Genomic DNA, 13,913 nt, shown 5'->3' on the forward strand with positions numbered 1-13,913 from the left:
TCCTCCCGCCAGCCCCAGGCTCCCGGGCCCGCGCCGCGCGCTCTTTCTCCGACAGCGCTCAGCCGTCTGTCCCGTCTGTCCCCGCGGGTCGCTTCGCCATGACCACCCAGCAGATAGTCCTCCAGGGCCCGGGACCATGGGGCTTCCGCCTCGTGGGAGGCAAGGACTTCGAGCAACCCCTGGCCATTTCCCGGGTAAGAGCGGTTGGGACACGCGGGGAGCGGGGCGCACCCGGACGGGGGAGCGGGGCCCCGCGGGCGCTGCCGGAGACGGCGGTTAGGGAGCCGGGGCCCGAGCTGGCAGGGCTGGGCGCATCCAGGTGCGCCTTGCGGCGAGCACTCCCGGTGCGTCTCGGGCCCGCAGCCCCTTTGCGCCGCGGCGCTCCGGGGCGAGGCGAGCGGGCGGCGGCCGGGCGCGCAGTCCCGGTGTCCGCGCGCGAAAGAGGGAGCAGTTTGCGTACGTTCGCCACGGAAGCGCGGCCCGGCGTGGGGACGCGCTTCGTCACCCCGCGAGGGCAGGAGGGTCCCCGCAGATCCCGCACGCTGGCAGGTATCACTTCCCGGTTCTTCACAAGTCGCCGAGGGGCGTAAAGTAGATTGGAAGCAGCTGGAAAGACCTGGCAGCGGGGTGGAGTCGGTGGCAAGTTTCCCCGGGGCAGGTGTGATGAATTTCCGAAACAACTAGTTTTCCACTCCTTGGATTTACGCCATGACCAGGTCTCACCTCCCTCATACGTTTCGGAGGAAAGGCCGGATTTTTGAAACAAGGCCAAATAAACCCTCTTGGGCATTCCCCTCCTCCTGCGGAAGGTGGCCAGGCCATATTTCTGCCTGGCGTTCCCAGATTATCAACCCAACAGCCGCCTTTCCCCAGGGATACTGGGTGGGGAGGGGTTCCTACTTTGCGTGGCGGCGGCCGCGGGGGGTAGTGCTACTTGAAAACTTTTTAGACGAGCCTCCTTTCTTTGGGAAGGCCCAGGATCAATCGGCGACACTAGGCCCATTACCCCCAAATAAGTCAGAAGCCCCAGGGAGACTCAGACTCAGGGTTTGGAGGCCCAGGCTTTGGTCATCTCGTCTAGACTAATGTCCCAGTGGGAGTTGCCCTGTTCACTGCCTGCACCTAGAAGGCGGCCAATAAATATTTTCCGACTTAATGAAAAGGGGGAGCACAAAGCATTCTCTGGTATCCACGCCCTGCCCAGAGGCCTGGTGTTCCATTCTTGGGGCCATCTGCTTGCTGAAGCTGACCCTAAACTTGCCTCCTCAGCCATCTGAACATCTCTTTGTTCTTAGTGGGGAGGAGGGAGAGAGAAGGGGAAGATCCCTATGGGGTTTTGTTTTGTTTGCTTTTTTACTGAAATCCCAGCCTCCAGTAGCTGAAGGAATATGGTGGGAGGTGCAGGAGGCAAAGGAGTGGGGGCCTCTGCTTGGCTTCTCTGCCAGCCGCAGTCCTAGCCACATTTCCTTCCAGGTGGGTCTAGCCCAGTAAGGCGGTCTTCTCTGACCATGCCATCCTCGAAGGGGGCAGGTGCCTCAGGTCTTAGGCCCTGTTCCCCATCTCTTCCACCTGCTGTCCTGAGGGGGCTTCTTTGATTCTTCTTTCAGGTACATGCTGTCTTCCCACCCACCAGCCGAATTCTTCAAGTGTAGATACTGTGCCTTCCCCAAGCCTGGCACACAGCTGAACCTGGCCGTCCCCAGAAAATGTTTGCAGGCTTATTAATGCATGCTTGTCCAGCGAAGGCACATTTAGACTCGCTTACCTCATAGTCCATTTGTCCTTGCTCTTTGTGTCTATAATTAACCTGTCAGCCCTTTCCACTTCTGAATTTACATATGACATGAAACCCTTTTTTAAGAAGTGGAGGATATATGGCCAATCTGTTAAAAGGGCAGTTACCGCCCATCATTTTAACAGCTTTAAAAAGTCCGTGCAAGTGGCACTGTGCAGGAATGACAAAGTGGCGTGGAAACCACAACACTAAAATCACTGGTCTGTACCTTCATATATTTCTTCATTGCTTTATGAGCACATGTTTAATGAGCATATATTGTGCAATGCCATGGGGTCTCAGATATGAGAGGACACAGCTCCGTTTTCAAGGTGCTCATGGTCTAGTGAGGGAAGCTAATCTTTATAATGCCCTTGGCAGTTGCTTTAATTGAAAAGTGAAAGTGACTCAGAGGAGGTGACATTCTCATGCTCAAGGTAGTTCACTTGTTTCTTCATCTCATTATTTCTACATGGAAAGAACGTGTGTCTCCTCACCTCCTTCGATTGGGAAAGTGGTCCATAAAGGGGCCTGCGGTGGTCGTCGGGATCTGATGGTGGTCTGGTTTTTGCTTCTGACTTGAGGTGTACCTGGGGGTGAGCTTTCTACTGTCTGAGGCTTCCTCCTCTGCTGTGGGGATAACCCCAACCACTGGCTGCGAGGTGAGGAACGTCAGAGTGCTCTGGAAACAGTGAACAAGAGTGAGGAGAAAGGAGCAGTGACAAAGAGATAACACACCTTCTGGTTGGTAGATGTGCTACATTTATCATTTTGGGCAGATACACTTTGCTAGTATGGTTCTATATATGTAGACTTTGAGTCTCCACACCAAAGCAAACTATAAAATTAGGGGAGGAGAGGAGTGCCTTTCATTTAAGTAACTATGTTTGCTTTCACTTGCGTGAATTATTCTGGCCTTGGCTCTAGTCTTTCCTTAAACTGCTAAAGGTCCTGAATCTAACTGTATTCTTGTGTACTTGAAATTCTTTCTTCCTTTCTTTCTTTCTTTCTTTCTTTCTTTCTTTCTTTCTTTCTTTCTTTCTTCCTTTCTTTCTTTCCTCCCTTCCCTCCCTCCCTCCCCTTCCCTTCCTTCCCTTCCCTTCCTTCCCTTCCTTCCCTTTCTTCCCTTTCTTCCCTTTCTTCCGATTTTATTTGACAGAGACACAGTGAAGAGAGGGAACACAAGCAGGGGGAGTGGGAGAGGGAGAAGCAGGCTTCCCACCAAGCAGGGAGCCCAGCGCTGGGCTCGATCCCATGATCCTGGGATCATGACCTGAGCCGAAGGCAGATGCTTAACGACTGAGCTACCCAGGCGCCCCAAATTGTTTCTTTTTTGAAATGAAAAAGTCGTAAAATATAGATGCAAAGCAAATCATTATAAAATAAATAACCTGTACAATCCCCCACCCAGATAGAACATTGCCAGCACCCCAATAATAAATAGAACAAGTGCACCGGACATAATCTTATCCTGACTTATGATGATCAGTCTCCTTGTTTTTCTTTATAGTTTTAATACCTAAATATGCATCCTGAACACCATAGCTTAATTTTACCTGTTTCTGAGCAGAATCCTACAGAGCATATGTTGTGTGTGTGAGAAGAGCTGCTTTTACTTCTCATTGTTCTCATGTGTGCTGTTGTGATTAAATTTCAATCCAGGTTTTCAGCTTTAAAGGGACATAAACCAGCTTTCTTCCTTTTCCCAGTTTCTGACTTAAGGCCCCTACCGCAGACTCCCTGACGATCTAGCCACACATTTGCCTCTGTCCCCTGAGATTTTTTTTCTCTGTCACTTCTTGCTCCGAATCTACAGTTGTTCATCTCCTTGAGTTTTTGGTGTGGTTTCCCCCCCTCCCCATATCAATTTCTTATTTCCTCTAGTTACTTTCAAGGGAAGCCTTCAGAGAATCCACACCCAGGCCAAAATTGCCGCTCAATTTATGTTGACTGTTTTTCTCTCCCAGCAACTGACAAAAGACAGGAAGGGGTGGGGCCAGAGATAAGGGGGTGCTCTTGGTGGGAGAAGCTGTCATTTGCCTCTTGAGTAAGCCTTTGCTAAGAGCAGTGTGGTTTCATGGGGAATGCTGTGCCCTTTGCTCCGATATCCTAAGCTAAGCTTAATAATGGATACTTTGTAGCCAGGGGTTCTTTTCTGATTTTTAAGAGTGTTATTTTTCAGATCCAAGTAGATTTCTATCATGTCCTAAAGGTGGAAAGAGGAGGGCCTGCGTGTCAAATTGTGAAAGGCAAGAAGCGTCCATAAAGGCTTGTTAGGCATTAATAGCCCTTGCCCTGCGCTCCCTCACCTGGGAAATATTAGCGGCTCCAGCTGATCCTGGTTGATCTACAGAGAAATGAGGAAGAGGGTCAATCAAAGGGAATAGCAGTTAAGTGCTTCCAATCTTTTTTTTTTTTTTTTTTAAGTACTCTCTACGCCCAGTATGGCTGCCTGTGGAATAGCACTTAAGTGAATGCTTGAGCCTGCTGGTATGAAATCCACCAAGCTGTGTGGGGACCTTCTGATCAAATACCCTTCCCTTACTCAGCCTCCTGGATGCCAGCGTTTGTCTTTGAGGAGGAGAGGGGAGAAGAATGGCTTTTAGGGGATTGTAGCAAGGCAGATGACCAAGAGGAGATTATCACCTCACCGCTGAGGTCACACTCTTCTCAGCTGATCAGGACTTGGAAAAGCAGCGAACAGTCGCTCTTGTGCAGGGAGCAGGCTGGGACTGGCTTCCAAGCCGCGCTCCCATCCCCTTGCTCTCCGGAGAGGAAAGCCCGTGTTCTTTGCGTTTGACAGAGGGGAAGCTCCGGTGCCCATAGGTTAGGTAATTTGTTTGAATTTACAGTTTTTCATTGTCTGAACTACTTCCTTGTAAAGGAAAGGGTAGAAATTAGTTAAAAATGAGCAAAAGTGGCTAGGACAGAAAATTAATTTTTAAAGGATGATTTGACTTCTGTGTGTGTCAGAGGAAAGCCTGGGGAAGCTGCCAGAACATCTGTATGGTGCCTGGTAAGAGGTCCAGGGCAGGTATTCAAGCTGAGCTCCACTGCAGTCCCGAGCACCACCCTGGGGGACCCTGGGCAAGTTGCACACCTTCTCTAGGGGCCGCTTCTCTGTAAAGATAAAATAATAAACAAGCAGAGCCACTGGTTTTGTACCCTTTGATATGAGGGCCTACTCTTTGTTGTTAAAAAGTGTTCCAACATTAGGCATAAAGGCATTGGTTGTACCTTCAACTATGAGTTGATTAAGAAAATGTATTAGGAATTCAGAAATGTTTTCAGATGAATTTGTGTTGTTATTCATCTGTGAATATCTGTGTCAAGATGACTCTTGTATTAATCACAGGAGCCTCAGTTTACACTTGAAAGATTGTGCAAGAAATACTTATTTGACCAGCTTGTGATAATGACCATAGTTAAAATGTATATAGGACTTTTTTTTTATGCCAGGCACTGTTCTATGTGCTTAATATATTCCCTCAGTAATCCTTCACGTATCTCGTGAAGCAGATCTAATTAAGACACCCATTTTGCAGTTGAGGAAGCTGAGGGATGGAACTGTTCAGTACTTGGCCTGCTTCATACAGTAGTAAGTGATGGAGCTGGAATTCGGCTGACTGGTCTGGCTTCAAAGCCCACGCCTTAATCTCTCTTTCACAATAACCACTTTAATAGCAGCTAACATTTCTTGAATGCTCACTCTGGGCTACAGGCGCACTTGCGTTATCTTTTGTGCTCCCCACGACCCATGACACAGACACACAGAACACTCAGTAAATTGCAGAGCTGCTTCGAAGTGAGACAGACTAGACCCCAGGCCAGCTTTAACCACTTGCTTCTGCCTCTTGATAATCCCTGACTGTCCGTATTTCATTGGTGGTAATCGTGGCACACAGCTCAGCTCCGAGAAGTGCTAATGGTACAGGGACGATATGAGGGGTAGTGGGGACCCTCTTGGGCTCCTTGCCCCAGAGCCTGCTGTGCCCCTGAGGGTTGGCTGTGGGGGCCTTCCAGTCGCCCTGTGGCCTCCGCCCGAGTGCTCCTGGAGCTCAGAGCATCCCAGGGAGCAGCACCTCCCTTCCCCACTCCCCTGCAAAGCCAGAAGCCGTGGCCCCACCTGCGAGAATTGACGGTCCAGCTGTGGGATTCCATGCCCCCATGGACAGTGGAGAACAGAAGCGCAGAGGATTTGGAGGATTAGAGAGAAGCCTGCCGGTTTGGGTCAGAAGGGATTTGGGGGCAATTTTTGGGTCAAATGAAGATGACTAGGGATAGACAGATCCAACTTGCCCAGCTGGTGATGGGCCTGGAAAGTGGCAGCCAAACCAAGGCCAAAATGAAATGTACCCATGAAAGCCGAAGGGAAAAGAAAGTAGTTTTTGTATGGCACTTAGCACCCTGTGTGATTGTTGACTTTGCTGTTAGCCTTATCGTGGGTGAACTGGAATGCTCATCCGTAACAGGCCTGCAGTGTACTTTCATGGATGTGGTACACCGCCTTCTTGGTAAATGCCATAAACATTAAAAACGATTTCCTGAATAACACTGTGGTCTTGAAGGAGTGCGGTTCTTGACCAAGGACTCAGGATCCAACTTTTATACATATGACTATTCATATATCACATGAGACACCAAGGACACAGGTATGAGCTATGGAAGGTAAAGACGTCTGAAAGGCTTACAGATGGATCAGATTCAGATGGTGCCGCAATGATTTATGTCCATTTCTTTTTAAAACATTGTAAAATATACGCTTCTAAAGCTGAACATACCCATACCGTATGACCAACAATTCTGCTAGTTAAGTACTCCATAGAAATGTGTCCATATGGGCACCAAAAGACATGTCAAAAGTTGCCAAAGCAGCATTATTCACAGTAGCCCCAAACTCAAATAATTTCCGTGTCCAACAACAGTAGAGTGGATAAATAAATGGTAGTGTAGTTACGGGATTTAAGACACCAACAGGAATTGCAACTATGCACAATGACATGAATGAGACACACATGCTGTGTCGAGAGAAAGAAGCCAGATGTAAAAGGGTAAATACTACGTGATTCCAGTTACATAAAATTAATCAGGCAAAATTAACCCATGTGTTAGAAGTCAGGGTCAGAGGTTAGTGAAGGGAAGGAGACAGGAAGGGCCTTTGGAAATTCGGTTGTGTTTCTTGATCTGGTGCTGGGTTCCCGGGTGTTCTCCCTGCGTGCGAATCTGTCCAGCTGCATCTTTATGATTTGTGCGCTCTTCTGTATGCCTTTTATACTTCAATTAAAAGTTTCCATAAAAACCTTCATGCTTGTTACAAAAAAATCAACATAAAAATGTGGAAGGCATACCACATGTTTATGGTACGTAAGAGCTTCCCCAGAGTCCTCCTTCCCAGAGGTAAACACTGCCAACAGTTTGCTGCAAAACTTTTCAGACTTTTTTCCCCACTCATGTAACATTTTTAATATTGAAGTACCCTATCATAGTAACTTACATGTCACGTGGACGTCATTGTTTTGTACTTTCTGCCTTATTTTTACTGCAGCAGATAAAGTGTTAAAGACATCTTGATGTCCTGGGAGATGCAGTCTCAGAATCAGACTCTGTCTTGTCCATTCTTTAGCTCTGTGTCAGCGTCCTCACTGGTAGGGTAGGGATAATAGTACTTGTCTTCAGAGGTTGTGGTGAGGATTAAGAGGATGTACAGAGACAGCCTAGCGCTATGGCTAACACCTAGAAGGCATCAGGCTGCAGTGGAACTGTTAGAAAAATACCGGTGGTGATCTGCTGTGCGTTGAGTGCTTATTACATGCCAGACACTGTTCTAAATTCTTGACACCTATGATGTCTCTTACTCCTCCCGACAACCTAAGGAGGTTGATGCTATTATAAATTTCATTTGATAAATGAGGAAACTGAGGTGTAGGGAGCCACTTGCCCAAGGTTATGTGTTTAGTCAATGGTTAGGCTTTGGGTTATGGGTGGTAATTACAGAAGTGATTTAAAAACACATGGCGGGGGGGCGGGGTTTGTACCCAGCTGGCTCAGTCAGAAGAGCATGCGACTCTTGATCTCAGGGTTGTGAATTCGAGTCCCATGTTGGGTGTAGAGATTACTTAAAAATCTTAAAGAAAACACACACACACACACACACACGGGGTCCATAAGGGCTTGTTTGAGAGATTTGGTGATTTCTTGACAAATTAGTGTATTCTATTTTTTTTTTTTTTGAAAATGGAAGGTACCTCTTTTTTTTTTGTCTGTAGTGTATTCTATTTTCTTTAACTCATTTTTAGTTATATTCCTCCCTAAGAAATGATGTGTGGTCTTTCAGACTAGGAGAGCAGTCACTTCGACTGCCGTTCCTTAGTGTGAGTAGCTTCCTTTGACACTGAGCGGGAAGCAAGGCTGGATTTAGGCACAGCTCATCTACAAGCTCCTGAACCCTACTGTATTACTTTGTTTTGTTGATTAAATGGTTATAGAGTAACCAAGAGCATTTTGAAACATTCTTGGGGATTTTCAGGCAAACCTGTATAAGCCCACACAATTTTTGTGGTTATACTGTAGCTCTAAAAACCAAATTGAGCCAAAAGTCTGGCTCAAGAGATAAAAATTCCACATCTAAATGGCATATTGCAGGGTTGGATGCTGCTCCGTTGCCCAACTCAGAATCTTTGAAATTTATGTTCTACTTTGATATGGCCATTAAATCAATGAAGGTTGACCCTAAAGACACATGGCATTGAGATTGAACTTCAATTCCAACTTACCTTATACCAGTCTTGTTTTATATAAATGCTGAATTAGATCATTATTTATACCATCTCATACTTGTAAGAAGAATTTAAGGGGATTTACAACATGTATTTACAATAGTTCAACACAAAAACACACATAATAAGATTTTTTAGAAATTGGAACATAGTAAAGGAAAGAGATGTGCCAGGACCTTTAAATCAGGTGGTTTCTGTAATGGCACACAACATTGAGTTGTAAGGGTTCTGGCCAAGGCAAAATAGCAACCATGTTGAGTGATTTAGCATCTGGAATGAAATTACTTTTACAGTATGCAGTTTGCATATCACCTTCAAGGATGTTGATCAACATGATAGGGGATGTGTGTGTATATACATATATATATGTGTGTGTGTGTGTATATACATATATGTGTGTGTGTGTATATACATATATATGTATATACACACACACACTTTTTTTTTTTTTACTCTGTTTTGGTAAGAGATAGAGAAATACTATTCTAATGGATGTTTCTTTCAAGGGCCTTCTACATCTCTTAATAGAAATGTAAGCCCTTGAGGTTGTTTCTGGAGGAGCTAAGATTTTAGAGTCTAAGTATTTTTGTTTACCTTATAACTTCATTCAGGGAGAAAGCTTCAGAGGAAGGGGTAGTCAGCATCCCTCTTGAAGTTTCCAAACCTGGTGAGCATCAGCGTTTTCTGGGAAGCTTTACAAAATATATAGATTCCTGGAATCTGTGTCAAACCTCTTCAGCAGATCTGAGGTGGGGTGTGGAGATCTATTTATATTTTTAAAAACCCCAGGGGATCTGATAACTGACCTGCTTGGGAACAGTTACCTCATCCTTGCAAATACCAGAGTTCTCCTGAGTTAACGGTGAGCTGGGTCCATTTCTGGCCTGAAGTGTAGATGCCAATTCCAAGGGGCAAGGGTAACAGGGTTCTCTGGACATTCAGGAAATTGCCCTATATTCCTGTCCACAGGTAACAAAACCTTCTGAGTAGAGGCAGTTTTCCCCTTAGGGAAAAAAGGCTCTGCCTCAAAACTGTTTAAACTAATTGACAAATATTTGGTGAAAATCCCTTCTTTGTCAAAAGGATGATAATTCAGTTTATCATCCAGACTGGAACACTGGTAAAAGTGAAATGGGGTGCTTTTCCTAACGAACCTAGGAAAATAGGTGAGTGTCCTGGGCAAACCAGGGTGTCTCATGATCCTAGTCATAAAACATTTCTACTTTTAATTTTGCTTTACATAACTTTCAAACTAAGCCAGACACATTGGCGTGAAGGGGTCAGGAGGCAACACAAGTGAGTTTTGGCTCGAGGGTGAGGTAGTCAGAAAATTAATAGCTGCAGGAGTGGTGGGAGGTTTCTGTAATTGCACACTACATTGAGCTACGAATTTTCTGATGATCGATGGCATCTGGTACAGCAACGTTCCTGTGTCTGGGGCAATCAGGCGAGGTGGGGGCTGTGCTAAATGAAGAGAGAGCCGATGCCTTATCTTATCTAAGAGGGCAGAGGCTCCTCAGCCGGTGCCGATTGCTTAGGTCCAGAATTGCCAGGTTTTTCACAAGAAGCTGAGGATGTAGGCGTTTGTGTGAAATTTACCAATATGTAAATATTGGCAAGTTTTCCTTTGTTTGTCAAAGTACAATCTTTTTAGAGAACAACAGGGTTCTTACCCAGTCTTCGGGTCTGTGTGAAACCTCCAGCCTCAACCCCTTTCTCTCCTTACACTTGCTGTGCTTCGCCCACGCCCACCCACATGCTGTTCCTGTAACTTGGCGCACTCTTTCCCACCTCCTGTGGCACCTTTACACAGTATTAAGCAACACCTCCTCTTGGGAGTCTTCCCTGATTCCATCTTTAGGCTCTCATGGCCTCTTGCTTCCTGAATAGCCCAGCACTCACCAGCTATGGTACATACCTCTCTCCCCCAGGAGATTGTGAGCACCTTGATGGTAGGCACCATTCTTTTCAGACCTGTATCCCAGTGCCTTATGTGGTTCCCAGAATCTTAGAAACAGTAGCTCGTATTTCTGGAGCTTGACAATGTGCTCTGCCTGAATCATTTTATGTAATCCTCGTAACAGCCGTCCGATGTCAGGACTGTTATCCCCCTGTGTCCTAGATGAGAAGAGGAGGCATATCCTGCCCAAGGACACTTAGCTCATGGTGGCAGAGATAGGACTCGAACCCTGGCCGTCTGACTTCAGAAGCTACATCTTAACACGCTACACTCTTTCAGGATGTACTTAAGGAATGACTGATGAGGGCGCCTGGGTGGCTCAGTTGGTTAAGCGACTGCCTTCGGCTCAGGTCATGATCCTGGAGTCCCGGGATCGAGTCCCGCATCGGGCTCCCTGCTCAGCGGGGAGTCTGCTTCTCCCTCTGACCCTCTTCCCTCTCGTGTTCTCTATCTCTCATTCTCTCTCTCTCAAATAAATAAATAAAATCTTTAAAAAAAAAAAAGGAATGACTGATGAATGAATGAAGGAGAAAGAGAAAATGGAAACAGAGAAGGGAGAACATAGAAACCTGCCATTACCACAGAGAAGCCAGCAGGTGGGCAGTACCTTCAGTTCTAACAGCCATATAGTTAGTTATTTAGCCGTAAATTGAAGAAAGTGGGAGAGCTACATCATAGTCCTATTCTGCACCGTTTAGAAGTGAAATTAAACTCCTCAAAAACCTTCTTGTGTTCTCAGGAGTCTGACCGGAAGGCTGTAAAGATGCATTAGGACCTTGCAGTATCGGGTGGTTGTATGGGTTGGCCTCTGAGCAAAGTGTGTGCCTTGGGAGGGCCGGAGGGCAAGAGAGACGGAAGTGAATTCTGCGGGAAACGGCAGGTTGTTCATCAGTGGAAGTCGTTGTGCCTGTAACCCCATTGGTTCTCATGCAGCAAGAATTGTGTTATATGGTCTCTGGGGAAGAAAGCCGGAAGTGGGTTTTGGAGGATGTCCATTGAGCTCATGGATCTGTTCTGTGGAGGAGCGTACGGGATTTCTTTTTTAGACATTGAAGCTGACTCCATTATGAGCTGGTTCCAATGGAATTTGATGATCGGGAGGAAATTAGAATAGACAGTGTGGGACACTGGGTTAAGTGTGGCTTTGCTTGTCAAAGTACAGTCTGGGCTCCGGAGCCCACCAGCTGTGTAGCCGCCCGCAAACGGCTCTGACTCCTGTTCTTCACTCCCTCCTCTGCAACGATGCAGACCATCGCTAGCACTGCATGAGGACGGGTCCGGGGAGCCTCGCCAGATACTTAGAACTGTGCCCGGCATGTAAGAAGTGCTTAGCAACTGACGGCTGTGATTACGATTATGATTGTGATGAACAGTGAGTGTGTCGTGAGGATCGGTGCCCCTGTTGAGGATGGGGACGCACCAGTGTTGGAGAACCAGGGGTCTTCTCCCTGAGGCCCCTTCCAGGGCCATGTTCTGATTTGGGTATTTTAACAAGGTGGAGTTACAGGGCCTTGCCGGGTACAGAGCCCTTGAGATGATTGTAGGGGGCGGGGAATGACACACCCAGCCTGTGGCAGGGGTGGTGACAAGAGGTCCGTGTGCAGAAGGCCACTGCCGGAAGGCAGAGGAGTCGCCTTAGATCTGGATTTCTCTTTGGCTCTGGCAGTTAGGTTGGGAGCGTCTGCTTGTGGCCTTTTGGTAACAGAAAGGGGATGGGATTTGGAATGAGGGGGTATGGTTTCAAGTTCAGGCTCAAGCCTTTAGCTGTGAGACCTTGAATCAGTCACTGCTTCGCTGAATCTGAATTTCCTCATCTGTGACGTCAAATGGGAGATTGTATGGGAAAGGGCTTTAGTATTGTTTAAATCCCATTTTTTTTATCCAGAAGTAGATGGCTCAGAGAATGTGAATTTAATCTGTTTCTGTGAGATTCCATCCGAGTCCCAGCTGATCATATTGTCTTGTAACTTTCTGAGATTTCCTTTGGCTTCCCATACGTTCGGCTTAAAAAAAAAAAAATCAGACCAAAAAAATGGGATGGCCAGGCCTTGGTTACTCACGCTTGGGACTCTTAAGGCTGGTTCTAGCTTGTCCAGGACATGCCGGGATGTACTTAACAGAAATGCCTCTCGCACAAGACAGTTTGAACCAATGCTGGAAATTCCAGAGTTCTTAGCAGCTGAGCATATGAAAGGAGAAGAAACTTCTGTTTCTATTTTCTCAAGCTTTTCCCTCCCCACTCCACCCTTGTCTCATCATTTTAGTTTTGTGGGTGGTCACGTTCCAGAATAGTGATGTTGAGGGAAATGATTATTTGATTCCTTTTGAAATCGTCATTTCTGAACAGGTATAATGAAGCAGCATGATTTTGTATTTCACAATGCTAAATATTTTAGATTCAGTCATTCATTGGACAGATATTTACTGAGCACCTATTATATGCCAGGCACTGGGGATACCACAGTGCAAAGGGCAGACAAAATCCTGCCTTCCCACACCTTACTGTTTAGTGGGCCCTCAGACATTAAATAAATAAACCCACAAAATAGATTTATAAACCTAATGTGACAAGTGTCATGAAGAAGAAGGACAGTGTGTTAAAAGGAAGGTGGGGATCTACCTTAGATTGGAGGTCAGGAAAGGCCTCTCTGAAAGTGGTCATTTAAGTGTGACCTGAAGGAAGAGACAAAGTTAATCAGAGCAGAGGTTACAGGAGGTGCTAAGGCCCTGTGGTGGGAAAGAACTAAGGCAGGCCCTGGAGCTAGAGCTCAGTTGGGTATGGGGAGGGTGGTGGCCTGCCGAGGATGAGGAAGGAAGTGTGGTCTTTATGGGCCTTGTTAATGATTTTGGATTTTATCCTAAGGGGACTCTTTAATGCTATTAGATTTCACACTATTAGATTTCTTGATAGAAGGGTTCCATCAGGCTGCAGTCTCCGGAGATAGAATTTGCCAACAGAATTATTACCAGTCCCAAACAGAGTAATGCTTAGGGTCTTTTTTTTTCCCCCTAAAGTAAAGCTCTATGCCAAACATGGGGCTCGAACTCATGACCCTGAGATCAAGGGTTGCATGTGCTACCAACTGAACCAGCCAGGCACCTCACTTAGGACCATTCCGTTTCATTCCATTCATTCATTCATTCATTCATTCATTTTTTAAAGATTTCATTTGTTTGAGAGAGAATGAGAGAGGGAGAGAGCACCGAGAGAGAAGCAGACTCCCCACTGAGCAGGGAGCCCAGTGCGGGGCTTGATCCCAGGACCCTGAGTTAATGACCTGAGCCAAAGGCAGACACATAACCAACTGAACCGTCCAGGTGCCCCTACTTAGGACCATTTTTAAAACAAGGGGTGTAGGGCGCCTGGGTGGCTCAGTTGGTTAGGCAACTACCTTCGGCTCAG

The 13,913-nt window shown here is 46.5% G+C and overlaps 1 protein-coding gene across 1 annotated transcript in view; it reads left to right on the forward strand.

Annotated features, from left to right (window-relative positions):
* Positions 1-13,913, forward strand: part of PDLIM1 (PDZ and LIM domain 1) — a 46,680-nt gene continuing 32,767 nt past the window's right edge. Inside the window, exon 1 of the mRNA XM_028098844.2 lies at positions 1-194. Within this exon, the coding sequence (XP_027954645.1) occupies positions 99-194 (96 nt within the window). The 5' untranslated portion in view covers positions 1-98. The remainder of the gene's footprint in view (positions 195-13,913) is intronic.

This window comes from Eumetopias jubatus, unplaced genomic scaffold (assembly GCF_037043125.1).
Source record: "Eumetopias jubatus isolate StellerSeaLion01/CBP00866 unplaced genomic scaffold, mEumJub1_p1.0 scaffold_17, whole genome shotgun sequence".
In the NCBI taxonomy this organism is placed as follows: Eukaryota; Metazoa; Chordata; class Mammalia; order Carnivora; family Otariidae; genus Eumetopias; species Eumetopias jubatus.